This window comes from Lates calcarifer, linkage group LG10 (genome assembly GCF_001640805.2).
Source record: "Lates calcarifer isolate ASB-BC8 linkage group LG10, TLL_Latcal_v3, whole genome shotgun sequence".
Classification (NCBI taxonomy): domain Eukaryota; kingdom Metazoa; phylum Chordata; class Actinopteri; family Centropomidae; genus Lates; species Lates calcarifer.
In genome coordinates, this window is record NC_066842.1 from 8,991,414 (window position 1) to 9,019,348 (window position 27,935).

Sequence of the window (27,935 nt, forward strand, 5' to 3'; positions counted from 1 at the left end):
AGAAAGAGAGTCATAGAGGGGAGGGGGAGGAAATGAACAATGGAGGGGGAAATGATCAGTAATCTGCAGCGTTAGCTGTCAGCCTCTGCTGCTACAGCCTGTCTGGATCTCATTATAGGTAAAAATCATTTGGCTTGAGGGCCTTGGTTGAATGTGCACAAGTGTGTGAGGAAGTGCGAGTGTGTGTGTGAGTTCCGGAAAGCACACATGAATGCTGCAATGATGTAATTTATCTGCATATGTTTTGGTCCTGTAAGCTTCTGAGCTCCTTTTGGAGAATCTGTTTGTTGTCATATTTCATCTTTTTTTGCACTCACCATGACATATAATCACATCCTCAACTCTGTTTATCAGGAACTAGGCAAAACAGTTGGAATTCGCATGATTGAATATATTTAGATTTCACTATCTTGGCAGCTGAGTGCACTGAAATTCACTGGAGATATGCTATTTTGCCAACCCATCCCTACAAATGAATTGAGCTCTCAAATGATGCTTGATGAGGCTGAGCATAGTATCAAAGGAAGCCACATACATCTAACTAAATTAGGTATTTCCATATGAATTTAGATTTTTAAAGGAGAGGCACTGAAAAGGGGGAAAAAGTTGAGAGATGAGTGCAAAAATAGTAAACAGTGTAAACTGAGCTGGGAGTTAGAGTGTGTGTGTGAGAGAGAGAGAGGGAGAGAGAGAGAGAGAGAGAGAGAGAGAGGGAGGTCTTAACAGGGAAACAGAGCTTTCCGCCTGGAAAACAGCATCTTTCCCTCCACTCTGCTCCTCCCCTCTTCCCTCTCGGCATCTCTCCCACGCTCCAGAGCTAAGCCTTCAGCTCCACGGACCCTCCCAAATTCTCTCGAGGTACAGCTTGTTTGTTTGTGTGTGTGTGTGTGTGTGTGTGTGTGCATTGAAGCCTGTGCGTGTGCGAGGAGTACTTGACGCTGTGCTCAGTACTTTCCGTGTGTTTGTCTATCTCTCTCTCTCTCCCTGCAGCTGAGGTGGGCGTGTGGAGCCTCTGACCCTCTCTCGCCCACACTCTCTTTCTCCGTCTCTCCCTCTTTGCTGCAGCTACAGGGGGCTATGGATGGACTGCGTTTACCTCCACTCATCGAGGAGGCTTTGGACTCTACAGGTCTGTGCAGCTGTTTTGTCAGTGTGTGTTTGTCTGCCATGCTGTGCAGTTGTATGGCGCGTGGCTATTTTTAGTCCTGCACTACAGATCAGATATGATCGGCCAAAAAGGTAGAGGAACGGGTTTATGTTTATCTCTCTTGAGAAAAAGTGTTTACTCCTAAAGTGAGGGATGGGGGTGGTGAACTGAGGAGGCGGAGGAGATGAAGAGAGGTGGTCAGGTGGTAGGAGGAGGGGAGATTATTGTGGAAGCCCATCTTTATTAGGAGCTGTAGTCGAGCTGACAGACTGACTGACGAGTGGGCATTACTGTCAGCTATGGCATCTGTGGACGTTTGATGGAGACTACACGCTGCCAGGTAATGGATGGCTGGCAGCCAGAGGCAGGAAATAATGTAGCCATTAGTCCAGGCTGTGTTAGATGTGTTGCATATGTTATTCTGAGGCTGATTAGAGAATTGATGCAACGTGGACTCATGCAGTGTTGGATGTTATTTCAGCTCAGCTCTGAATCTTTTTATACTTTATGCTCAGATTATTTTCAGCTCACAAATGAAGACTTGGTTTGCATATAGTGGTTGTGTTGAACAGCTGCAGTTAAGCTTGCTTGGTAACTTCATACCACTATGACATTTGGCACAATGCATTTTCATTTTCTTTGCCTCATACAGAATCAGCACTGTGTAACTGTGAGTGAGAGCTCAGAGAAGAATGTGTGGAATGTTTTTTTGTGTCTGTGTGTCCCAACAAGGAAGAAGTGTGTGTTTTTCTGCAATGTTGTGAATGGGTATGCAGACAGAGCAAGTCTTGTGTGGGACACTGCTAGGAGGATGTTTATTGGTGTGGAGGGGCTCAGGGAGAAACACAGGTCAACAACCCTTTGACCAGCGGCAAGGTTGCCAGGATTTGACTTCCTTTTCCTGTGTAGTACTGTCCTCAAATTGAACTTTCAATAACATTAATTTGGTGGATTATTTCTTAAAGTCTTCTTTGCTCTATAAAATCAGCTGTAGACTTATTAGACCACTTTGTTCTAAGTGTTCAGCCAGTAATTTCCTTTACAACAAGTACTGTGCTGAAGCCTGTGTATTGACCAACATAACATGGATGCTGTCTCAGGAGAAATTCTTCCTCCCTAACAAGCTTGTTCCTGTTATCTTAACTCTGGGGACCTCTTTCCTTTCATCACAGCCTGAGGCATGCTTTTAAAGTCCGGAAATTCAGTGTCTAGTGATGGCAAGTGTCTGGCTTAATGTAGCATGAATCCTGACCAATTGACCATAATAAGGATAGGCACACAGCAAATGAAAAGTGGATTGAGTGACAGCTAGTATTAACTCGTATCTTTTTGAATTTCATACACTCGGGGATCTAAATGGATTAAAGGGCATTACTCTATCCTGGCTGGTGTCAATTTTAACGAGACATCAGTCTGGCTTTCTAGAAAAAAGGGTGACTTTATTCTGAGCAGTAGGCTTTTATTTTCAGTGCTGTTTCTGTCCTGCTGGGGATAAACTCCACACTGCACTGAACGTAATGCTTCTGAAATCATTTGCCACATCTACCGACAGGGAATACAGATGCTCTCACACAAACACACACTCCCACTGATCAATACAACACCATCAGAGACTGATTTGACATTTGCAGGCTGCATGTGTATCTTACAACTATCAGCCACCATATTGTTCCTCCCACTTGCATGAGTCTCCATCCTTCTCTCTGCTTTTCCACTCAGTATATCTTCCCCCTCTTTTAGTCACAATCCTCTGCTCTTCAGCGCCCACACATCCTCCAACACACACACACACATGCACACGCACGTGCATGTGCGCGCACAGACACCAAAACCTTTGCACCTGCCAGCGCCTCGGCCCACACAGCATTCCTCTCCTGTCCTCTCCTCCTTTCCCTCCACTCCTCTCCAGTGTTGTGCCCTCGCACTGTGAAATTCACATCAGCTGTGATACTCCCCAAGGGTGCACATACAGGATTTCTCTCTCAGCTCTCTGGAACCAATAAACAACAAAAATTGCTGCCTTAGACAAACTTTGTAGATCTGGGAGCTGCAGAGACCTCTGAGAACAACAACAATGCCAGATTCTCAGATCAGTGTTTAACGTGGCCAGTCACTGGGCTAAATGAAAACAAATCTTACATGTTTTTCCACCCTCAGGTGTCTCGGCTCCTTCTCTCTCTCAGCCCTGAAGCCCTACAAGTGCAACATGTTCCCTGAGCCACCCTATCCCCATTTTCCCTCCACCAGACCTAAGTGCTTCATTTTTTAAAAAACGCTTTCAAAGCACTCTGCAGGTCCCTGACAAAACTGAATGTGCCACATGTTCTTTTATTCTCTCCTGGTTGCATAATGGGAAAATTCATAAAACTTTCAGGTGAATAGAGAAGTTTATGAACAAATGTGGCTCCTTCCTGCGGCCTATTCTATGGATTTTCTTAACTTTTCCTCTTCCCTCGCAGAAATTCTCAGCATTGTCAGCCTATAATTAGTGTTCCCGCTCTCTCCCTGTGGGTCTTTATCCTTTTTGGATTTGGCAGCTACATGGTGTGCTGTGGTATCCCCTCTTTCCTCTGTGATTTAAGTGATGGAAAACCTTCCAGAGAGGTTGTTTTCAGGTGGGAGGCACTGATTTTTGATCAAATGGATTATTATCGCATCACTTGTTTTCATGCTTTGTTCTCTGTTGTTATTCATTATCCCTTAATGGAATAGCTAAACAGCAAGCACATACATCATACACACTGCGCCACACAGATTCCCTGAATCAGTCACCTACAGTATGTATACACTGACACAGTTTTTATGCATGCTCATCTAATGAGGCCAAATTATAGCACATTCTATAATGCTTTTCTATTCTGTTGACCCACTTTCTCTTATTTCCCTTTGAAAGTGCAAACATGGATTTTCCATTTAAATAACAGAACAGCTCATTAAGTCAGCCCAACTCTTGGGTGCATGTGGTTCCTGTTTCTTTTCTTGTTTTCTCCTGCCTGCCGTTGCTCCTCACCTCCCTGGAGTTTTCGGGCTCAGAGTACAGAGGGAGATAAACTCACATTGACCTCATAAGAACTTCATCCCTGTAGCTCGCTCCTCATCATGAGCTGTTGAGTCTCACGCAAGTTTGAAGTCAGCCAAATCTCATATGATGATGACCTAACCATGTGGGCTTCATGAAGGGGGCAACTGATAAGATCACCTGGGGCTTCTCTGTGGGGAAAAGCTAATGGCAGATGGGAAGTTTCCATGGTAAGCAAAACTGTGGTCAAAAACACAGCTTTATCACCAGGGTGACTTTCCATACGTTGAAGTCCTGGGTTGTTGGTGTAAAGAGGTCACCATGGAGATGAACCAGTGTGCGTCTTCACTTGACTCCTGCTAGTTTCACAAGTAAGGGAGCAGCTCGACCGCTAACTCCTCTTTTTTGTCCTCCACTCCTTTCCTCTTATGCTCTCACGCAGTCCCTCCATCTTTTTACGACTCGCCCCTCCCTCCCTGCTCCGTGTTATGTGTTGGTTGAGGAAGTGTGCCACTGCAGGGGAAAAGCTACAACATCAGTGCTGGGCTGGCTTCAAAGCTGGGGTAGGAGGGGTTGGTGTGCATTATGCATGGCCTCCTACACAGCTGCAGAGATCCATGGCATACATATACGGAAGGCATGCAGTTCAAACACGGCAGACTTATGTGATGATGTGTATTTATACACACTCACCAGGTGCATGTACACAGGTGCGAGTGCATAAGCATTCAGAGGTCTTCGGATACAATATATACTATTACACTGTGTACGCAGAATCACGCTAAAAATGCTGTGCATGAAACCTCTAACACTGCCACCTGTCTGCTCAATCCAATTTTTAGGCTTGGTTCAGCACAAGGCTCCCATCACACTACACCTGTAGACAGCCTCCAGCTCCTGTTCCAGTGAGCCCTCATTTCTTTTCACAGCTGATTTGACTCCAGATGTTCCTCTCAACACAGTAAAATTAGATGTTTAACTAGCAGCAGCAGAGAGAGAATAACATTTGCTACACAGAGCAGTTCTTTTAAAAATGTTGCTGTGTATTATATTTTGAATCACACTGAATGTTATTACATAAAGCAGTGATTAGAAATTAAGGTAAAATGACAAGTCCTTATGCAGACATATCTGCTCAGTATATTGCTATGTACTCTGTCACAGTGGTTTTTGTGTCCTATCTAATATGAACTGTTTCTTAAACTGCTGAATCCCACTGATTGTTTTATGTAAAAAGGCTTCTTTGTGTTGCCAGGTTAAAAAAATCTCTATGTTCCACATCTATCCCTCTCCCAGAATGCATCTGTTTGCTAAAATCCTCACTCCTCAATTTTGCAAAGTGCAAATTTCATTACACTCCTCATTCCATCACTGAACACTAAATGGGAAGCAAAACAAAGGACTTGTGTTGTCACATTAATGTTTAAATTTAATCTCAGACAGCTATTCTGAGATGCCGACAAAGAGCACTCGGCCTGCTTGTTGTCTCTTTTCTAAAGTGGCACAATGTTTGCTCTGACATACTCAATGTGTTTTGCTGCAACGTGATTACGAAAGGAATGTGCTGTGGCTAGATAAAGCCATCCTCTCCCTGGAGCTGTATAACACTGCTCCTAAGATGACTCTCCTGCCCGTCCCTGCTCTTGTATGCATGCAGTGTCCATGCCTAATGTAATCCCAGCGTGACTAAAGACCAGCGCTGTGCCAAGTATGCAATGGAGTGATCACAGGTGTTGAGGCAGCCCATTCTTTTGCACAATGTGTTTGACATTCACTCGCAAGGTTAGGTGATAAAGCTTCTTTAAGAAATGAAATGATTAACAAGCTGTTGGGAAACACAAGAAAGATAGGCGAGGTTCTGTGAGGAGTTTGCGTAGAGTTGATTAGTACACAATAATATGTTTAGAAGTAAAATAATGTGATAGTGACTAATTATGTTTGCAAAGATGGTATCAAAGGAAGTTGAGGAAAGTTGAGAAGGGTTTTCTTTCCGCTACATCCATCCAGTATTAAACCAAAGTAAAGTGTGTAAAAACAGTGCTCATTCTTTCCATGTTTTCACTGTAACCTGAACACGACATCAGTTTGTTTTTAATCAGCTCTAGTTTGTGTCCATTGGAGGACACACAGGATACTGCCTCTGCAAAGCCAAAGAACAAGAATTAAGCAAAATTCACTCAAGCTAGAGCTTTCCGAGTTATTACACCCTGAGCAAGATATCCCTGAAGGATTTGGATGTGAGTGATATTCAGTGGGAAGTCTTTTGTCTCTTGATGGCCTTTAGCTGCCTCTGGCTATACAAGCAGCTCTGGCTCTCTCCCTGCCACACGGCCCTCAGCTCTCCTCTTTATGACTAACTCATTACACCAGCATCAAAGTTTAATGACAAAATAGCCCAGTGCTCATGAAACCTCTCACGGGCTTCTCAGGGGCTGCATTGTTTAAATTAACATTATTATGAGATGGGACAAAATGAGGATAATGTCATACAGATACGATGGAAATATGTTGCATGTGCTCGGTTGTGATGGAAATAGTTACATCTAGCGAGGGGAACAACAAGGCAGAGAAATAATTACCACAAGGACTGGAAGCATCCCCTGAGCCAAGATTACTCCAGTGAGCATCAGTCTTAATTAAAGCTGCGAGCAGCGTTGAACGGGCCCTCGCACCCGGCGTCCGTCGGGGGAGCGGCGACCGCGGGACCCCGGCAACCGCGGGGTCAACGCAGGTCGCAGGGCACACGCTGGCGTAACAGTTCACACTTCCCAGATGTAAAAATTTTAAATAAAAGCTTTTATGCTAATTATTTTCTGTGATAATATTATTCAGAGCTCATCATCTGTGACAGATCATGGCTCTATTGACTGTAACCTCCCTGTGGCAGCTTCTCACAGACACAATCAACTCCTCTTCCCCTCCCCCCTCAGACACACACAGACACACACACACACAGACCCCCTTCCAAAAACCCATCAAAGAGTAATACAATGGCTCCATCTGTAGGATAAAGTAGAGAGTCGCAACAGGAAGTTACCCCAAAATCTGAGGTTTCAAACAGGAAGTTGGGTTTCCGAACTTTGACGGGCCAGAACCGGCACACGCTTCGACCCAAACTCACAATTTTCGGAGCCAGTCTTCCAAAAATCCTTAAGTCTGTCCTGACAACATTTGAAGTGAATCTGGTCACCCGTCTAGAAACTGGACATCACACTATAAAATATGTCATTTCCTGCTATAAATAGGTGGTGCTACAACAATTGTATGAATATTGACATATGGATGTGTGCAGATAGGTACCATTAACAATCCTGTAAAGTTTGATGCAGTTTGGACAAAGTATGGCCGAAATATAGCAAATTTAAAGCAACTTCCTGTTTTGTGGCGAGTGATCGAACTTTGAGGGGCCATAACTTCCACGCCCTTCAATGAAAAGTCCGAAACTTTTGCAATTTAACTTCGTTTATGTCTTAAGAACAAATTATCAAATTTTGAAGTCAATCGGATAATGCGTCTAGGACTAGTTCGCGTTCAAGCGACCCCTGGAAATGGCCAAAAACACACAATTTTTTCACCTTCCGGTCAAAATAAAAATACTTTCTGTTGGGTTTAGAATATGGCTCCAAGAGACTTTTTGGTGCGTCATGGGATGTTACATATGTGTGCAGATTTTCAGATTTTTAGGCGCAACGGGCTTGAGGGGCTGTTCCGTTAAAAATGTAGGTGGCGCTACCGAGGCCATTTTGCCACACCCATGCTCAAGACCCCTAAATTCTTAAATTTTTCGCCGTGCCTGACGCGTCTGCAAATTTTCAGGAGTTTTGACGCATGTTAAGGCCCTCAAAAAGGCGATCAAAGAGGCGGAAAAAGAAGAAAAAAAATAATAATAATAATAATTAAAGCTGCGAGCAGCGTTGAACGGGCCCTCGCACCCGGCGCCCGTCGGGGGAGCGGCGACCACAGGACCCCGGCAACCGCGGGGTCAACGCAGGTCGCAGGGCACACGCTGGCGTAACAGTTCACACTTCCGAGATGTAAAAATTTAAAATAAAAGCTTTTATGCTAATTATTTTCTGTGATAATATTTTTCAGAGCTCATCATCTGTGACAGCTCATGGCTCTCCTGACTGTAACCTCTCTGTGGCAGCTTCTCACAGACTCAATCAACTCCTCTTCCCCTCCCCCCTCAAACACAAACACAAACACACACACACACACACACACACACACACAGAGACCCCCTTCCAAAAACCCATCAAAGAGTAATACAATGGCTCCATCTATAGGATAAAGTAGAGAGTCGCAACAGGAAGTTACCCCAAAATCTGAGGTTTCAAACAGGAAGTTGGGTTTCTGAACTTTGACGGGCCAGAACCGGCACACGCTTCGACCAAAACTCACAATTTTCGGAGCCAGTCTTCCAAAAAATCCTCAAGGAGGGGCTGACAACATTTGAAGTGAATCTGGTCACCCGTCTAGAAACTGGACATCACACTATAAAATATGTCATTTCCTGCTATAAATAGGTGGCGCTACAACAATTGTATGAATATTGACATATGGATGTGTGCAGATAGGTACCATTAACAATCCTGTAAAGTTTGATGCAGTTTGGACAAAGTATGGCCGAAATATAGCAAATATAAAGCAACTTCCTGTTTCGTTGCGAGTAATCGAACTTTGAGGGGCCATAACTTCCACGCCCTTCAATGAAAAGTCCGAAACTTTTGCAATTTAACTTCGTCTATGTCTTAAGAACAAATTATCAAATTTTGAAGTCAATCGGATAATGCGTCTAGGACTAGTTCGCGTTCAAGCGACCCCTGGAAATGGCCAAAATCACACAATTTTTTCACCTTCCGGTCAAAATAAAAATACTTTCTGTTGGGTTTAGAATATGGCTCCAAGAGACTTTTTGGTGCGTCATGGGATGTTACATATGTGTGCAGATTTTCAGATTTTTAGGCGCAACGGGCTTGAGGGGCTGTTCCGTTTAAAAATGTAGGTGGCGCTACCGAGGCCATTTTGCCACACCCATGCTCAAGACCCCTAAATTCTTAAATTTTTCGCCGTGCCTGACGCGTCTGCAAATTTTCAGGAGTTTTGACGCATGTTAAGGCCTTCAAAAAGGCGATCAAAGAGGCGGAAAAAGAAGAAAAAAAATAATAATAATAATAATTAAAGCTGCGAGCAGCGTTGAACGGGCCCTCGCACCCGGCGCCCGTCGGGGGAGTGGCGACCGCGGGACCCCGGCAACCGCGGGGTCAACGCAGGTCGCAGGGCACACGCTGGCGTAACAGTTCACACTTCCCAGATGTAAAAATTTAAAATAAAAGCTTTTATGCTAATTATTTTCTGTGATAATATTATTCAGAGCTCATCATCTGTGACAGATCATGGCTCTCTTGACTGTAACCTCCCTGTGGCAGCTTCTCACAGACACAATCAACTCCTCTTCCCCTCCCCCCTCAGACACACACAGACACACACACACAGAGACCCCCTTCCAAAAACCCATCAAAGAGTAATACAATGGCTCCATCTGTAGGATAAAGTAGAGAGTCGCAACAGGAAGTTACCCCAAAATCTGAGGTTTCAAACAGGAAGTTGGGTTTCCGAACTTTGACGGGCCAGAACAGGCACACGCTTCGACCAAAACTCACAATTTTCGGAGCCAGTCTTCCAAAAATCCTTAAGTCTGTCCTGACAACATTTGAAGTGAATCTGGTCACCCGTCTAGAAACTGGACATCACACCATAAAATATGTCATTTCCTGCTATAAATAGGTGGTGCTACAACAATTGTATGAATATTGACATATGGATGTGTGCAGATAGGTACCATTAACAATTCTGTAAAGTTTGATGCAGTTTGGACAAAGTATGGCCGAAATATAGCAAATTTAAAGCAACTTCCTGTTTTGTGGCGAGTGATCGAACTTTCAGGGGCCATAACTTCCACGCCCTTCAATGAAAAGTCCGAAACTTTTGCAATTTAACTTCGTCTATGTCTTAAGAACAAATTATCAAATTTTGAAGTCAATCGGATAATGCGTCTAGGACTAGTTCGCGTTCAAGCGACCCCTGGAAATGGCCAAAAACACACAATTTTTTCACCTTCCGGTCAAAATAAAAATACTTTCTGTTGGGTTTAGAATATGGCTCCAAGAGACTTTTTGGTGCGTCATGGGATGTTACATATGTGTGCAGATTTTCAGATTTTTAGGCGCAACGGGCTTGAGGGGCTGTTCCGTTTAAAAATGTAGGTGGCGCTACCGAGGCCATTTTGCCACACCCATGCTCAAGACCCCTAAATTATTAAATTTTTCGCCGTGCCTGACGCGTCTGCAAATTTTCAGGAGTTTTGACGCATGTTAAGGCCCTCAAAAAGGCGATCAAAGAGGCGGAAAAAGAAGAAAAAAAATAATAATAATAATAATAATAATAAACCGAACGAAAACAAGAGGGTCCTTGCAACTCGTTGCATGGCCCCGTTGGGCCCACGCAACTCGTTGCTCGGGCCCTAATAATAATAAACCGAACGAAAACAAGAGGGTCCTTGCAACTCGTTGCATGGCCCCGTTGGGCCCACGCAACTCGTTGCTCGGGCCCTAATAATAATAAACCGAACGAAAACAAGAGGGTCCTTGCAACTCGTTGCATGGCCCCGTTGGGCCCACGCAACTCGTTGCTCGGGCCCTAATTAGGCAGATCTTTAGTTAATGCTTTTTTCTGTCCCCTGCTGCACCTTTTTTTTCTTGTTACCTCTCTCTATTCCTGTCTCTCAGCAAAGACCATTCCCCTCCTTCATCCCTCACACTGCTTTCTGAGTAAAAACAGCAATTTTGAGGCACTTGGAGACCCACTCAAACATGAATGTGTGATACTTCTTATCATGTTATTGAGAAATACTAGAGAAGTGACAGCAGGCCAGTGTGTGTAATGTCAGCAAAATTTTCCACGGATGAGACTGAAAATGGGGCAAAGGTGATCGTTTTCATTTGAAACTACTTTTACTGAGAACAAACCAACGCTGTGAATATAATCCCCATTTGGCTGTGCCTCACAACAAATCTCATCTGACTAATAGGAAAAGACTTCAAATGGGGGATTTACCGTCACGTTGTTGTGCTGTAAATGATGCCTTACCGTTGTGTTTTCTGAACTGCTCTGCATTTGTCTCTCTGGCCAGCTCTAGCAGGCAACAGCTGCTATAATGTCAAATCAAGTTTATTTGCATTGCCCTACATCATATTCAATGTCCCATTAGGCTTTACAGGCCCAAGTTAACAACAGCTCCCGATCTGGGCCAGGCGGTCTACAAGGATGAGGAAAACCTGTTAAAAAAAAAAGAAAAAAGGAAACAAAAACAATAGACAGTGATGTGATGTGACATAGTGTAATATGAGAACCATGTCTGTTTGTCACATCTCTCTTACTATGAGCGGTAGCTTGTGTTATTATGGACTTTGAGGTGCATTGCTGAGTGGTGAGTCATAGTGATTGCTTCAGCATACAAGCCCCCCCCAACTTTCTCTCTCTGCAGTGTGTTAGCTAACTCACTCCACCTACTGGTCGAACATTTAAATCCACAGTGCAGACTGAAGAATGTAAAACAGTGATGCATGCGTGCTAAAAATTTGAATCAGCTGTCATCAGTGTGTGTTGCATATTAATGCTCTCACTTGACATCTAAATGACATGTAACCTTTAATAAGCTTTGACAGTTCTCTGCGTATATTCTGATCTATTTTTCCACAAATGACAGATTTTCTTTTATTTCTATCAAAATCTCAGCTCTAATGTGCTGGAGGGGTTGTCTATTATTTTGTATGTTTAAATTAGAGTGTTAAATTAGAGCACATGAGATGAATAGAGGCTGGTGTGCAATGGACTCAATGCCACTTTAATCACAAGATGGTGCTGTTGATTCAAAAGAAAACACAATCTCTGCTGCGTTTGAAGCATGACTGAATTTAGGGGATGACAGAGGGGTTTGTCACCTGTAAATCTCCCTTTCCATCTGTCAGGCATCCTTTTCTAATATACGCTGTCGTCTTCCCATCAGATGACCCGTGCGATCTGAAAGCAGAAAGTAGCCCCACCATGGACAACGAGATAACGGCCAAGGAGAGAGGTGTCCTGGAGGAGAACAACGAGAAAGAGGAGATGGACCAGGAGAGAGCTCAGGAGGAGGAAGGGGAAGAGAAGAAGCTCAAGGAGGAGGAAGGCGAAGGGGAAGAGAAGAGGAAGAAGGAGCAGGAGCCGCTGACGGAGGAGCAGGAGCTGGAGGAGCTGAGGGCCCAGGTGCTGCAGCTGCTGCTGGAGCTGGAGGACGCCAGGGAGACCTCCAACAAACACCAGGAGAGCTTCCACGAGCTGCAAGGTGAGACCACTGAGACTGTATTCTTATACTGTTCATCCATTTTTCAGTGCTTTGAATCATTAAACTTTCTTTAAACAATCTTTTATCCGTTGTTTAGCAGCAGCCATCTGACCATAAATCAAGATCTAATCCTAACACACTCAATGCATCTTCCATGAGCCCCACCACATACCTGAAATATTGTTACTCTGGGCTAATTTTATGGCATTTAAATGGAAATTCTGTAATTTATCAACATAGGGTCTTATATTTCTCATATTTTTGTCCATTATGACCATTAGTCATGACCTAACCCTAACTCTAGAGATTTGTGAAATATTATTTGTGAAATATAGACTTTGGCAAGAATAATAACAACTGGGGCAGTGAGCCTTAGCAGCTACAACTAAAAAGTGTCAGTTCAAGAAAAACGGTCTTAAATGTTAACTTTTAGTCCCACTTTAAGTAAACTCCTGAAACACTCTGTTAGCTGTTGCAGCAGTTGCACAGCAATTAGCCACGACTGCAGTCTGCAATTTGTGTGTAACTTATCATCTTACTTTTGCAATTCCAAGTTGTGTAGACACTAACTATCGATTTGTACCTGCTGCTAAATCACAAAAAACCAGTGTGACAGCCAGGGAAGCGAGTTGACCACGGAGAGTATGCCATGCTCTGCAGGGGCCCATTTCAACCAAATTTGCAACCTTCAAACCGAAATTTGCAACATAAGATAATTTCCTTTGTGTTAGTTATGGCATAATTCCACCCAAGCCTGGAAATGTACTGGTATGTGCTATTTTCAGGAGACAGTTATTTGTGAAAGGTGATGCTGCCACAATTTGCAATCTGCAAGCGGTGCTCGCAAATTGCTTTTGTGAAACGTGTTGTTTGCTACAACTGATCAACATCGCTCTCGCACCCACGTTTCTAAAGTTTCCCACATCTCACCAGTGTAGGTGGTGAGTAAAAATGTGATCTAGACCAATAAACAAAGTCGACAAAAATATGAGAAAAAGACCCAGAGGAAAAAAAGGAATTTCCCTTTAGTCCCAAGAAAATATAAATGAGCAAAATAAGTATGAAGAATCACAATGCAATAAAAGATTTATGGGCCACCTGCCATCTGGACTCAACTCTCTTTATGATTCAGCTTCATTTATGTTGTAAAGTGTCAAGGTTATCCATTCCTGTTTGGGAGATCTCAACATCTCAATCTTAACTATTATTATGGTTCAATCAAGGAAACATTTCCATGTTGCAGCTCAGTGATTTTTATGTTTCCGTTTTAACAGTTCTATACACACAGTCACTGAAGAAAAACTTTGTCCTCCACCCGGAAAACTTAACTTTCCACCAGAGACATCTCCTGTTCATCAGTATCTAGCTCAACATGTAGAAATGTCAATGTTTATAAGTGGTCACTGACACAGTCAGTTCCTCATAACTGCTAAATGGAGCATCACATCATACCTTAGAAATGATGAGCTTAATGTTCAGGGACACAAGCAGTGAGTAAGGCCTTAGGTATGGAGCTGCAGTGAGCTCAGTGTGTGTGTGAGTATGAGTGAGTGTATATAACTGAGTGTCCGACTAAAAGACATGGCGCGTTGAGCTCAGTTGTTTTTCTGGCAGCGATGGAGGCATTCCTCAAACAACTGCGTGCACACTGAGGGAAACTTCCAGACTGGGTGTCCTAGACCACAACGAGAAATCACTATTGGTTGGCCCCCACTGGGAACAGTCAGCTGCTCAGGTTGCTGGCAGCTGTTGGGGGCGGGAGGGTAGAGCATTAGAGGTGGTGCTGGGAGTCCACAGTGTGCATGGTCAGAGAATGACACAAGATGAGGTGTGGGTAAAGATCAAGGATATCTCTCTGACTATAGCTAGGTATAACTCAACATATAGGTATAACTATAACTGGTTGTAATACGATGCAAGCAGAAAAAGGGATGGCACATTACAACAAACTACAGTATCTACTATATCTATATTTTCTCACAATATCTGGTCATACTGATACTGTAGTTAGTAGTAATAGTAGTTAGTATAAAGCATCCTGTGTTCTGGACAATCACCATGTAATGTTGAAATCAAACACGCAAGCAGCTTTATTCAGGATCTGAAGAACAGGAAAGTAGGAATTCACAGGAGCAAAACCATGCACAAAAACAGGCAAAGCTATTGGAGTAGACTGAAATGGCGGAGAGTGGAGGTTAATATGCTGCAGCAGGTTGAGGCGTTGATTAGCTGATGAGCAGCAGGTGTGCAGGAGAATTGGCGGGAGCAGGAACCAGGAAGCGATGACCAACAGGACACACACATACACACAAAGAGGCAACGACCGAGGACAGACAATACGCGTAAGGAAGGGGAAAACCAGAGAGAAACAAAAAGAGACAGAAAGGTGGAGCAACATAACCATAACACAGCCTGGCAACTGATGATAGTGAGTTATTAATGTTATTTAAACATTTTAAACAATAGACAGAGAGTCGTTGCTAGCGGCTCTGCAAGGCTGCACCTAAAGCTAATATGCTAATATTTAGCTATAGACTAGCTATAGTAAAACGTATTTAGTATGTGTTATGTTTTACCCATATACCCATGTACCCTACCCATCTGTATATATATTTTATATGCAGTCTATGGTTTTACCATCTTCATCGACTTAAAATAATGTGTTAGCATGCTAATATGAGTTGCTAATTTGCAATGAACGCAGTACAGCTGGGCGGATGGGGGCTCTCGTTAGCTGCGCAGGTGTGTAGTCATGAAAGTGTTGCACCGATTTAACTTTTTTCCTCTTTTGCCTGATGATGGCACTAGAGGAGAATGTCTCTAAATTTCATGTAAATTTAAGCCTGGATTAATGCCACTAGTGGCTATAACCCCTGGGGTAAGTAAAAGTAAATGGACTATGTAAAGTGTATATATACAGAAAGAAAGTCAAAATTATAGCAAACCAAAAGCTTGTGAAACTTACTTTGTTCTGCTGTCTTTAAAAGTTGTTGGGTTCACTGTCTAATAAATCATATCTATGTGCCAGTAAATATAACAGTAATGCTGAGGGTCCTGCTCACTTTGTATTTAATGGGCAGACTGACTGTGTCATGTCTGTGTCATTCAGCCATGCCTCAAGGTTGAACAGCTTATCAAGTTGTCATCTTTCTATTGGCCCGCTGAACTGACATTTTCCTCTTATCTCTCCACTCACTCCCCACTCCCCGTCACTCCTCTCCTCGATTCACCTCTCCACCAGGTCTGTTGGAGGATGAGCGTCTGGCCAGTGCCCATCAGGCTGAAGCCTTCACACGTCAGATCCAGAATCTACAAGGTAACAACATAATGAAACTGTTGCAGTCTGGGTTCATCAAACCCAGTCTGCAACAGTAACTATCACATCTGATTTATCAACAGTGGAAACATGAGGAATAATCAGAAATGTTTGTCAATCGTTCTGGTGGCAATTTTGCTCTCTAGGCTGCCAGTGAAGAAGTTTGTTGCATCAATCAACAGGACTTCCATCTCGTATGGATTTCTATTGTCTCACCAGCTCTCTACTACTGAAAAGTCTCAGGCAGAAATATATAAATATATAACTATATTGGGATGTAATTGACTAGAACATTTTAAATGCTTGCAATCATTTGGCTAACTGATTAGGGGGCAGTGTCCTTTTTTATGCCGATTTTTATTTTTTTTTTCACTCCATCTAAGTAGAAAACAAATCATGCAGAGATATAATTATTCTTCATGCCTTAATGGCATATGTGCTCAATTATATTTACTCATTTGACAGATTTACCCCAAGCAACAAGTGAGGGGCAACAATCAAGCTTTAATTATGAGGGGGGTGACTAAAACACACATTGGTATTAATAAAATTCCTCAAAAAAAAAGAAAAGCCAAAAAACAAGGATAGTTGCTCTGAATACAGGAAAGAATAAAGAAAACTAAAAGCTATACCCACTGTGGTGTGAACTGTACTGTAATACAGCAAAACATTTGTTAAATAACAGATTTTTGAACAAAAGCTGAAAAATTCTTGAAAATATTTGAGAAATATTTATAAACAAGGTAATTCAGTTATTGTTGCCATTAGCTTGCATTTTATTGCTCTTGTAGTTGTGAGAGGTAGAGAATAGTTTCATTTCCTGAAAATAATAAACGTAAAATCAGAATCTGAACCTGAAAAAACAGTCTGTTACCATCAGTTACATCAGCTCCTCTTTCAAACCGTACCCACACACACACACACACACACACACACACACACACACACACAGGAACACACAGGAACACACAGGAACACACAGGAACACACAGGAACACACACGCAGGAGCACACCACCCACACACACAAACACATGCAGGCCCACTGTTGCAAAACCTCAGGTGAGATCATACACACACACATATACACCCATACTGCTGCTGCATTCTCACCCACACATCCCCCATAAAGAAAACCTAACGTTCTCCTTCTCCTCCTCCTCCTCTCCCCACAGCCCAGCTGCGCTCTGTGCAGGAGGAGATGGACAGCCTGGAGGAGGAGAAGGAGAGCGAGCTGGCTGAGGCCCAGGAGGAGCTGCGTGTGGCTCAGGAGGAGGTGCTCCTCCTCCAGCAGGCAGCAGAGGAGGCAGCGGCAGAGAGGGAGAACGACATCGCCTCGCTGCAGGAGGAGCTGTGTCGCAGGCGGGCCGAGCTCCAGCGCCTCAGTGAGGAGACTCAGGAGTACGAGCTGGAGATCACCACGCTGAGGGCCGAGATCAGCATGAAGAGTCAGCGCAGGGAGGCCGAGAGGAGAGAGGGTGAGGAATGAGGAGAATAGAGGGGAGAGATCAGTGTGTTAATAGAGGAGAGGAAGCATAGAGAAGACATTTATAGATGGATATTAGAGAGGAAGGATGAAAGACAGAGGGTGTTTTCAGTAGACTGTACCACCCGTACATTTACCTAAGAGTACATCAAAGTTAAGTCTTGTTTCTTCACCTCATCCTCACACCTTGTGTAAACAGCCATCAGTGAGAAGAGCACACTAAAAAACACAAAGACCCACTGTCTCTGCTTGTGCTATGGAGTTTATCCAGCTAACTACTAGCAGAAATAGGTCATGACCAGTCTTTGTATCCGTGAAAACAAAACATGATGTTAAGGAATGTTCTTGTTCCATTCTTACGTCATTTCAGCATCCTGCATTCAAGACCATAAATCATTTCTGGGGTTTAATAGATATTATAAATTATAAATTGTGATTGCTGAGTGATGCAAGGGGAGTGGTGTGTGTATGTGTGTATGTCCTTGCATTCCCATCCAACAGTGGACCTCCCTGTCTTTACAAAGCATTACAAGCAGTGCAGAGGCGCAGTGCTGGGCCGCTGTCATATCGTTGTACAGTAAAATTATACTTTGTGAGGGTATATATACACAGTTTTCTCTCAAAACTCTACTCTGTGTTGTAGCAAAAAGTTATCCACTCTCAGTCTCTAGAATACAACCCCCTGCTTCTGTTCTGTGGAAGTCAGGAAAGGTCAAAACCTCCTCACCCTGTGCAGCATGATTGATTTTGATGTTCCAGGTGCCATCAACAGGGAGGATTTTGAACCAGACACTGCACCACTGGCTTTGTTCACCACACATAGTTCTACTACAGTATGTGGAGGTCCCCTCTTTGGTAGACATTGGGCATGGTTGCATGTCCCCTCTTGACAATCCTTAAAAGTTCATTCAAAAGCAGTTTTACAGTTTATAGACTGAGGAAAAAATACTTGATACAGATGCCTACGCTTGGTTGGCATAGTCCACTGTTGGTAAGACAGAAATGTATGTATGAGTGGATGTGTGTGTGTGCGTGCACTTAGGATACCGGGGACATGAAATCATTTGGGGGAGGGACACGCACTTCTAACACATGATGTCACTGCTCGGCTGTGCAGCTGTGCCTCTGGTGGGACTGAGGGAGGAAAGCTCTCCAGATTTCATATTATTTAATTGTTGTGCTATTTCATGAAAACATCATGTTGTAATCTCAGTGACGGCAGAGATCCATTTTAAAGGAATAGTTCAACATTTTTGGCAGACACACTTCCTGGAGTCTCTGCTGGTCCTGGCCAAGAAATAGTCCAGCTGCAAACTAACACCTTTGTACAGTTTTGAAGGGATTAAACAAGCGAGATATAACCTTTTGATTAATGAGCTTTAGAGGTTCCTCCAGGTGAATTTTGTCACTATGAGACCGCGCCAGGCTAGTTGTTTCCCCTTGTTTCCAGTCATTATGCTAAGCTATGCTGTCAGGCTGCTGGCTGTAGCCTCATAATCTAAACAGACACATGAGAGTTGTATTTTGAACTTTTTAATATATCCAATACATGCTTTAATGATTTAAACCCTCAAGCAGTCAGATTAAAGATGAGCTCTACTGACCTGAAACCTCTTTAAATATCTTCATCTCTGACCTTCCTTGTTCTGTCAGGTGATGTAGACCTGCTGAAGGAGGAATGCCGTATGCTGAGGGAGGAGTGTCAGACCCTGAAGGAAGACAACAGACGTCTCTCAGAGAGGCTGCAGCTGCTGCAGAGACAGAGGACATGGTGAGAGGTCAATGGCTGCTCACTCATCAGCTGCGCTTACTGGATCAGCTGGAGGGGATACCCTCTGGAATACAACTCCCTCATTGTAGAAATTCACGTCATGTCTCATTTAGAAAATACAGACCACCTGTTTAATGAGTGTAGTAAATTTGTACCATCATGAGGGATTACACTGAAACCATTAGTTTATTCATTGATTCAAAGATTGACAGAACATTGATCAAAAACTATTTTGAGATTCAAAAGTTCATTCTTGTCCTTGAAAACAGTCTTTCTACAGGTTCTATTTAGTAGCTGTTCTGTTTTGTCAGCTTTTGAATGCATCACATGATCTACCTCAGCAGATGGAGAGCTGGGAAAACTCCATCTGCTGAGGAAGATCTTGTGATTCATCAAACTTTATTTATAGCACAATTCAAAAACAATTTACAAAGTGCTTTACAAGAAGAAGGGAGAAGAGACTAAGAGAACAGCATATAAAACAGGGTGTATAACCCACAAAGTAACAAAATTAAAGAAAGCTAATTTTAAGTTTTAAGATGCTTCTTACAGTAATAGATGTGCACTGGTTTTGCTGTTTGCAACTATGATAACCAGAACAGCTACTAAATGGAGTAAGGTGAGATTGTACATTTAAACATTTGCTTTAATTCTAATATTTTTATCAGAAAAAGCCATTGATAAATTCTGCCATTTTCAATATTGTCTGACATTTTGATTAATCAAAGATGGCAATGATTTTTAGTTGTACTCCTGTTGGCTGGATACCAGTGGCAGCGAAAAGAAATGGTATAATAATGATAAAATGAAGTGTCTCATAGATTATCAAATTGTGCACACTACTGAAATCTCTGCATACTCTATGTTACAACACAAAGGAAAGCATACTGACTAGCTCTCTGGTAATCACATAAAATATCATAGCAACCATGTCTGGCCTTTGATCATAGAAAATATCCAGCACATTTGGAGCCCATTTCTGATTCTTAAAGTATATTGTGTTTTGTATCATTAATCCTTTCATCCCCCTCGCAGCTCCAGTGTCTACCTCTCACTGAAAGAGGAAGATGCAGTGGAGGACACAGACGGGAAGGAGATGGAAACCGGCTCAGATGAGGTCATGACCGAGAGCTACATGACCATGGCCCAGTCGGAAAACTGTCGCCTGGTGGACGCCTCCATACAGAAGAATATTTCATTTGATGGGAAGCCTGTGACACCAACCAGCTGGAATGGAGGCATCGGGGAGATCTTCTCCCTGAGGGACCAGCTCAAACAGGCAGAGGAGAAAGCCTCACAGGTTCAGAGAGAGGTATGATGCCTTAATGCCTTGCTTTGGTGATTGACTAGAAGCATGAATAAAACATTAGAAAATTCATTTTGATTTTGCATACATTAAAGTCAATCAAATGAAATAAATTTGGTTTTCAAGACTGAGTGTTTGACCTCTGTGTCCTCCAGTGTGATGGTCTGAAGATGGAGCTCCAGGAGCTGCAGGTACTGTATGACAGTAGTCAGAGGGAAAGAGCAGAGCTGGAGGAGGAGCTGCAGCGCTGCAAGGCAGAGCTGGAGAAGCTGTCAGGGGGGGCTCAGGTGAGGGGTAGCCATGAATAACTGAACAGTATACAACTGGTATCAGAAGAAGGTAACTGATAAAAAATGCTGTACAACTTTGAGAGATTAATGCTCACAATCTTTAGGACTGGAGATTTGTTTCTTACTTCATTATTTTATAAGTTAGCTGAACTTAGCTGAAGCCCATATTTCTTCCTGATTAAAATCTTACAAGGATGTCTTTGCACGCACACTGTTAACACATAACACACCTCACATCACACCTACTGTATCCTGTGTGTGTTGAGCCCACTTTTTATGTGTCTCATACTGTAGCAATATATGTTTTGATATGAACTGACTTGGCCTGTCAGCCCATATCAGTATCTATTGTGTGCCTTGGGCCAGGGAACCTTTCCTCCCACTGTGTCTGTGTCCGAACCTCTCTGTGACAGCAAGGCTTAAATACTGTTGTTGGACAAAAACACAAAATCTGCAAAAAGGCATTCAGGCGTCAAGCAAGGAATGTCTGTTTTATCGCTGAATGCTGTGTGTGCTTCAGATATTGTTGAATAGGAAATATATATTAAAGGACTTTTTTTTTTTATCTTAAGAAGTTCAAATACTTCTCCCCCACCTTAAGACTGGTTTCTGTTCTTTTTTTAATGAGGTGCTGCATGAAAGCCAACTTGCGGTGAAATGAAGCTTGTCTGAAATGGGTAATTGAAACCATTAACAGCACACCCAGTTTTACTTTAGTCACAGTTACACTTATTACATTTGTTTGAAAGCATTGGAGGATTTGTATATTCAAGTGCTTATGGTAAACCCCTGAAACACACCTGTTTAATGCAAGAAGCTACATTACCAAATTCTTGTAATTTTCATGACGCATATATATTTGCTTATTTTTGTCCTCTGGGTTTAACTTTCTGACAACACCGTCTGTGAGTGCAGCCAGTGTGACACTTCACTGCACCAACCCCCAGGACAATCTGTGGTTTCAACTACATTACCTTGTAATGACTGACTCTATATTCAGCAACTTCATTTTCCTCTAGTTTTAAAAAGAATGGATACCAGTGACCACCTGTAAAGGCGAGAAATATGCATCTAAAAATCTTAAGAAGTAAAGCAAAGTTGTATATGCACATGAACACTAATAAGGCCCTACTAATAATATTTATTCAAAAAACCAAACAGAACTACACATTGTGTTTTGTCGACAACAGCCATGATGAATGTCTCTGCGTTGTGTCAAACTGTCTACCCGTGCCTGTCTCTGATGCTGTCCTTGTTCTCTTGAATGTCCATGACCTCTCAGCCTGTTCAATATCAAATTTAGCAAAACATACAAACAAACGAACTATAAAATGAGGATAGAGAGACAAACATACCACTGTATACGCTTGTCACAACATTCATGCTGTATGTCTTTCTTTTTTTGTCACCATAACATCACATACAGATGTCACACAGGATTGCTCATACATACTCACATTGAGCTGATGTGAACGTCACCATAAAGTTATGCATTGTTTAACAGGAAATGTACATCACTCCATCACACCCCCTCCCCTTTTTGTCACTGCCATAGCTTATGTCACACCTTAGGTGATTTTTGTAGTGGTGGTCCTTTTTTTGGTGTTGTCCCATTCTTTTTTTTTTTTTATCTGTTTATTATTTGGCTACTTCATCCGTTCATTCATACCCTTCATCTCCATGGTCCTTGTGTTTGTTTTTATTCCCTCCTCAGAGATTCATCCATCTGTCTGAGCACCATGTTCTCTCCATCCCCTTCATAGGAATGATTGTAATAGTGGCTGTGGTCTGGTGCTGGTTGTCGGAGCTGGCGTCCCAGAGAGCAAGGTATGGGAGGAGCTTATCTCTATTTGATACGTAATGCCACTTATGGTTCTTACAGATTAATCAGTTCATGCAAATTACTGGGTACCTCGAATTTAGTAATATGAATACTGTAGTTTTGGTTTGATTTGCCCAGGAGAATTACACCTACGTCAATACAATGGAGGTAAGATGAATTTGCCTCTGACTCCTTGAAATTCCAGACACTTAAACTGTCTTCACACTTTCTGAAGTATAAGTGGTTCATTAGAGACACTAAAGTGAAGTAACTTATCATTTACAGCAAATGGTTTGGGCAATAAAGGCTCTGCGTTTTTAGAGAGCTCTCTAAGAGAGCAGAGATGGTAGTTCTGCTGGCAGAACTAACAACCCCTAATATGATCATTAGATTTGAGTAAAGTCAACAGTAGCAAAAATAGCACACACAGAGGAGGTTGATGTGAAGAGGGGAGCTGCAACAGATAAAGATGTAATAATGTATGGCTGGACTATACACCTGCAGGAATATGACTAGATGGTGGCAGTTAGCTGGTAGCCAATCAGCCAATTGATGAACCAGTGACTGTGAAGCATGAACGATACAGCTGTTACCAACCATTGAATTTGTGAGTGGCTTCAGTGCTCTGCCTAAACTGACACTATGCTTCATTTCAAATGAAAATTGGTAAGAGTGGATTCAGTGTTTTATCCTGAGTAACCAGGACAAAGACATGTTGCTGTTGAAAAACTTTAAATGGAAATGTTCAATGCTGTGAGAACCACAAACCTCCACTGTATTGTGGTTAAGGTGAAAAACTCAATTTGGGAAAATAAAGACAAAATTCTCTGCATGGCTGAAAAGCCTTAGAGGTAAATATGTTTTTGTTATTTTGGTGAACTGAACCTTTAATATTAATATTTGGGAATCTTTGTTGCCTAGGATTTGTTTGGTTGGGTGGGAAAAGCCAAATACAGCTGGGAAACTCTCCTGTGAATTAAGATGGTGAAAGATAATGAACTTAAGTATTCATGGAAAGTGGACCTAGGACGGGTGGGCAGTTTGGCAAATTATAACAAAATGTTTTCTTGAATCACACTGAATAAGTCATTTACAGGAACAGTTCAATGTTTGGGGAAATATGCTTGTTTGTTTTCTTGCCAAGAGTTAAATGAGAAGATTGATGCCACTCTCATGTCTGTGTGTTATGAAGCGAAAGCCAGGCGATGGTTAGCTTTGCATAAAGATTGGTGGGGGGGGGGTCCAAAATTAAAAAATATGCCTGTCAGCATCTCTGAAACTCAACAATTAACACATTGTTTAATCCTTGCACAAACAGAAATGTAAAAACATTAATTTGTGGTTTTAGGGGGAGTTTTGAGCTGTAAATTGTTTGGTTGCATTATAACTTCTTGGAGTCTTCGTCACAACAACCAGAGGAGACAGAAGCTGAATTTCAACTGCTGGGTAGATAGATAAACTATTGTTCCTCAAGAAACTAACAGCAAGTAAGCCCAAAATACTTTTCCTTTTGTGTGTGGATTTAACAAATAAGTAAACAACATGTGAATTAATGAGTATAACTAGGAGTATTTTTAAACTTTGGACAGAGCTAGCCTAGCTTTTTCCCCCTGCTTCATTTTTGATGCTAAGTTAGGCTGGCTCCAGCTTCCTTTTTAACATACAGATATGAGAGTGGTAACAATCTTCTCATCTCACACTCTCTAAGAAAGCTGATGAACTGTTCCTTTAAAAGCCCACTGTGGTTTATTTATGGCTGATGGATAGTCTCTACTGACTCTTATAACACTCTCCTTTCCCATCTTCCCTCAGGGGAGTGAGGTAGGTTGGAACTCCATTTTGACTATCACTGCAGCCACAGCAGTGCTTCTAATGATGACTAGCTTGTTGAGAGCTCTTGTCCGATGTTGACTGGATGGGCAACAACTGCACAGGGACAGACGTCTGCTTCAGACCAGCCCTCGTTCTTTCCTGCCACATCTATAGACTGACCTGGAATTCTCTAAGTGTGATAGAGCTCACAACTTTGTGGTAGAAAATGTGTGGGAAATTTTATCTGTAATGAGAAGGTACTACATGCACAGACAGACTGAGAACGATGCTCTCAGTCTCATTTTATTGGCGTTCGATGAGAAGATTGCTATGGTGATGACCTGCAGAGAGCCCACATGAGGACTGATCTCACTCCACTAAATGTATGCTAGTGCTGTGTCTTTTCTCGCTGTGTCTGTGAATATTTTTTTTTCTCTCTGTTAGCTAAACAATGTGATGAAATGAAGATTGTTGATAATTTAATGTGCACCAAATGGTTTTCAGTTTATTTAACAGTTATTTATTTGTTTGTTTAAATATTGTTCATAGCTGTCTCTGATAACGACGGAGTCCAAACATTTTAATACTGGGGAAAACCCTGAAATTTACATACGCCCTTAAACATAACCAGAAAGAGTTAGCTCTTTTTGTTAATGAGTTTTTAACTATAAGGAACATTCTCCCTCACTTAACGCAATAAATGCACAATACTGCAAAAGTGTATTAGAAATCACCAAATAATCATGAATTAATACGTATCTATGATCCTGCCTCTGTTCTATCCTTCCCAACATTAGGTATCCAATCTTTCCATTGTAAACACCAACAATATTATAAGTATAAGAAGTATAGCTAACTAAGCACCTGTCAATCCCCACATCACCCCTGGTGGGTAGAAACAGCACGTCTCTGCAGTGTTTTTCTGTTATGTAGTTTCCTCCAAACTCTTGTCTGTTTGCCTGCCTCAGCATTGTCTTGAGTCTGACTCTGAAATCAGACAAACTCCCACGTCCCCCCTTTAATCACCAGTTAACCAAGATGCCAGAAAGTCAGTGCAGTATTTCTGATTCATCTTGCCTGCTTGCTGCTCACTCTGAAAATCTTAACACTTAACACCCACAGCTGCATTGTTACTCTTAAAAATATGGTTCGCTGTTGTTTTGTTATGCGCTAGTAAAGATTTCTCAGCAACTTTGGGAGCAAATTCTGGGATGATTGAGCTATCTCATTATGTTTTCTTACAACCCAATGTCGATTTCTCTGCAGCAGGATTTAAATGTTGGTTTGGTTGGTTGGTTTTTCCAAGTGTGTTGTTATTAAGGGTTTTGGTGATTGCAGGTTTATCAAAGGTACACAGTATGATAATAACGACTGTCAGCATTCCCTTGTTTACAGCAAGCTTTATGTGACAAATTGCAGATCTGATCAACACCGGTTGGCATCTGATCACACCTTGATTAAACCGCTGATGCAGATGAAGTGAGCGATCATGGCTGGTTGTTTGTGAGGGCATTTAGACACTGAAATGGTTCCAAAACATGTAAATAAGAGGGTGTGAAATTTTTAATTTGTCTAAGCATCAGTTAAATAACGTGTATATGTGAAAGGACTCTGATTATTGTTTACATTTGTGAAACCTTTTTTGTGAAAATCTTTTAGAACTGAAAAAAAGCATGCTACAAAACATATAGAGGCACAATATATAATTTATGTTTGGTTATGCTGATTATGTTACTTTGTATTTCATGTAAATAGATGTGACATATAGTACTATGGGAGAGATATTTCTTAAATCCATTTGTACTAGCTTTGTAGAAAGTTTATTCTATTTTGGAAGAGCATCGTATATTTGATAGCCAAATTATTATGCTATGTAAATGTCTATTTATGGTGACAACATTACTTCATTTTCAGTAACTCTATGTCCAAATGTGGTGTAGTCACTGCATGCATTAAGATTGCATTTGACTTTTGTTGCCAGAAAGAGCAAATACAACTCCTGGTTTTTCCATAAGACTCCAGAAATGTATTGAAATCTTTTCTGAAACATTTTGTCATTAAACAGAACCTTAATAAGCAATGTCTGACCAATGATATTTCTGCATATGAACACACTAAGGAAATAATGTGCCGCTGGACTGCAAATGTTGTCACTGTCTTATAATTAAAATTATAAGTTTGCAATAGGAATCAAAGTCCTGTTGACTGCAATAGTACATATGAATGGAGTCAGAACATTCTCATTATTTTTGAGCTAACTTCATCATTGTTTCATAAAGCTTCTATATTGCACAGTGTTGCTCAGCTTGCTGCTTTATATATTGATAGCAGTGTTGTTTTCAATATAGTTGTGGCTATTTTGTTACCTGGAGGTCTATTTTGTACTGTAAATGACTTGAGAAAATAAATATACCCACCCCACATGATGTCTGAGAGCTTTCCTTTCCTGGGAGGTGGCATCACCAGCTATCACAGTCATGGGGGGTTTAAGGTCTCGTGGAATCCCATTCATGAAATCACCAGCAGTCAACCTGAGCAAGAGCCGTCTCTGCCCGCATCACGTTACACGGGTTGTACGGATATTAATAACCTTCACTCCAGAGACGTGACATAAGCTAACAGACATGTATTTTTTTTACAGATGACAGGACAATACTGATGAGACATCGAAACTACACTCATTACTCCACTGTCACGACTCATGGTTTACTAAGTTTAAGTGCAGCTAATCATCTAAAAGTAGCCTGAATGTGCAGCTTCATGAAGAGCTGGTCATGGGGCACAGTTAGCACAACGCTTCACTGAACATCCCTCTGTCACCTGAGGTTTGAGTTAAATTAGTTTCCTGAGCCTGAAAATATTCCCAACTGATTCTGAATCAGGTCTCCATCACATTCACTTTCAGAGTTACAGCTAAAGAAATGAAGTGTCTTAACGGTCAAAATGTCAGATCCAGATCACCTGTGAAACCTAATCAGCTGGCCGTTGGCCTCCAGCGTATCTGTCTAACAAATTCACCCCAAATCCCTTCTTAAATATTTAATATATTCAACTGACTGACTAACAGGGAAAAAGCTAATTAAAAAGAAAGCTGACTGTGAGAGAGCAGCCATGGTTATTCTCTGGAGATACATAATGCCGAGTGAACAGTGTCCAGGTCAACAGATGCAGTTCTGTGATTTAGTTTCACTTTAGTTATTCACATTTGCTTTATATTTCCCATCAAGGGTGGGGGATATGGACAAAAGCAATATCATTTAATCAGTATGTTATCATGTAACTGACTCAAACTGTGACAGATGTTGATTTTGTGACAGCACATTTTTTGTAGCTACAAATGATCACATTTTTGTTAAATGCTTTTATGGAGAGATGATAAATAGAAGTATTTAATTACTGCCGCCTTACTTCCTCATGACAGAACTGTTAGAATTGAGATAACACATTGTTTTCCTTAATTATTACTGGCACATGCTTCAGATGAGCATGAAATTATTCTACAATGCCAAGGTCTTACTGTACCTCCCCAGATTGTTCTATGAGTAGAGCAGAGTAAAGCTCTGACATGCCCGAGGGACAAT

The 27,935-nt window shown here is 41.9% G+C and overlaps 1 protein-coding gene across 9 annotated transcripts; it reads left to right on the top strand.

Moving 5' to 3' along the window:
- LOC108888499 (coiled-coil domain-containing protein 136) lies at positions 1 to 26,775 on the top strand. 9 transcript variants are annotated; one of them, XM_051073249.1, is made up of 10 exons: positions 1 to 118; positions 991 to 1,129; positions 12,235 to 12,552; positions 15,794 to 15,868; positions 17,043 to 17,345; positions 19,007 to 19,124; positions 20,160 to 20,436; positions 20,586 to 20,717; positions 22,435 to 22,547; positions 24,355 to 26,775. In XM_051073249.1, the coding sequence occupies exons 2-10, from the start codon at positions 1,078 to 1,080 to the stop codon at positions 24,365 to 24,367; spliced, it is 1,401 nt and encodes a 466-aa protein (XP_050929206.1). In that variant the 5' UTR covers positions 1 to 118; positions 991 to 1,077; the 3' UTR covers positions 24,368 to 26,775. The 9 variants fall into 9 exon arrangements, 8 of the variants coding, with proteins under 8 accessions (XP_050929206.1, XP_050929208.1, XP_050929211.1 ...); XM_051073251.1 differs by having other exon boundaries at positions 48 to 118; positions 1,066 to 1,129; XR_007813960.1 differs by lacking the exon at positions 1 to 118 and adding an exon at positions 692 to 858 and having other exon boundaries at positions 22,484 to 22,547.
- Positions 26,776 to 27,935: the final 1,160 nt, after the last annotated feature.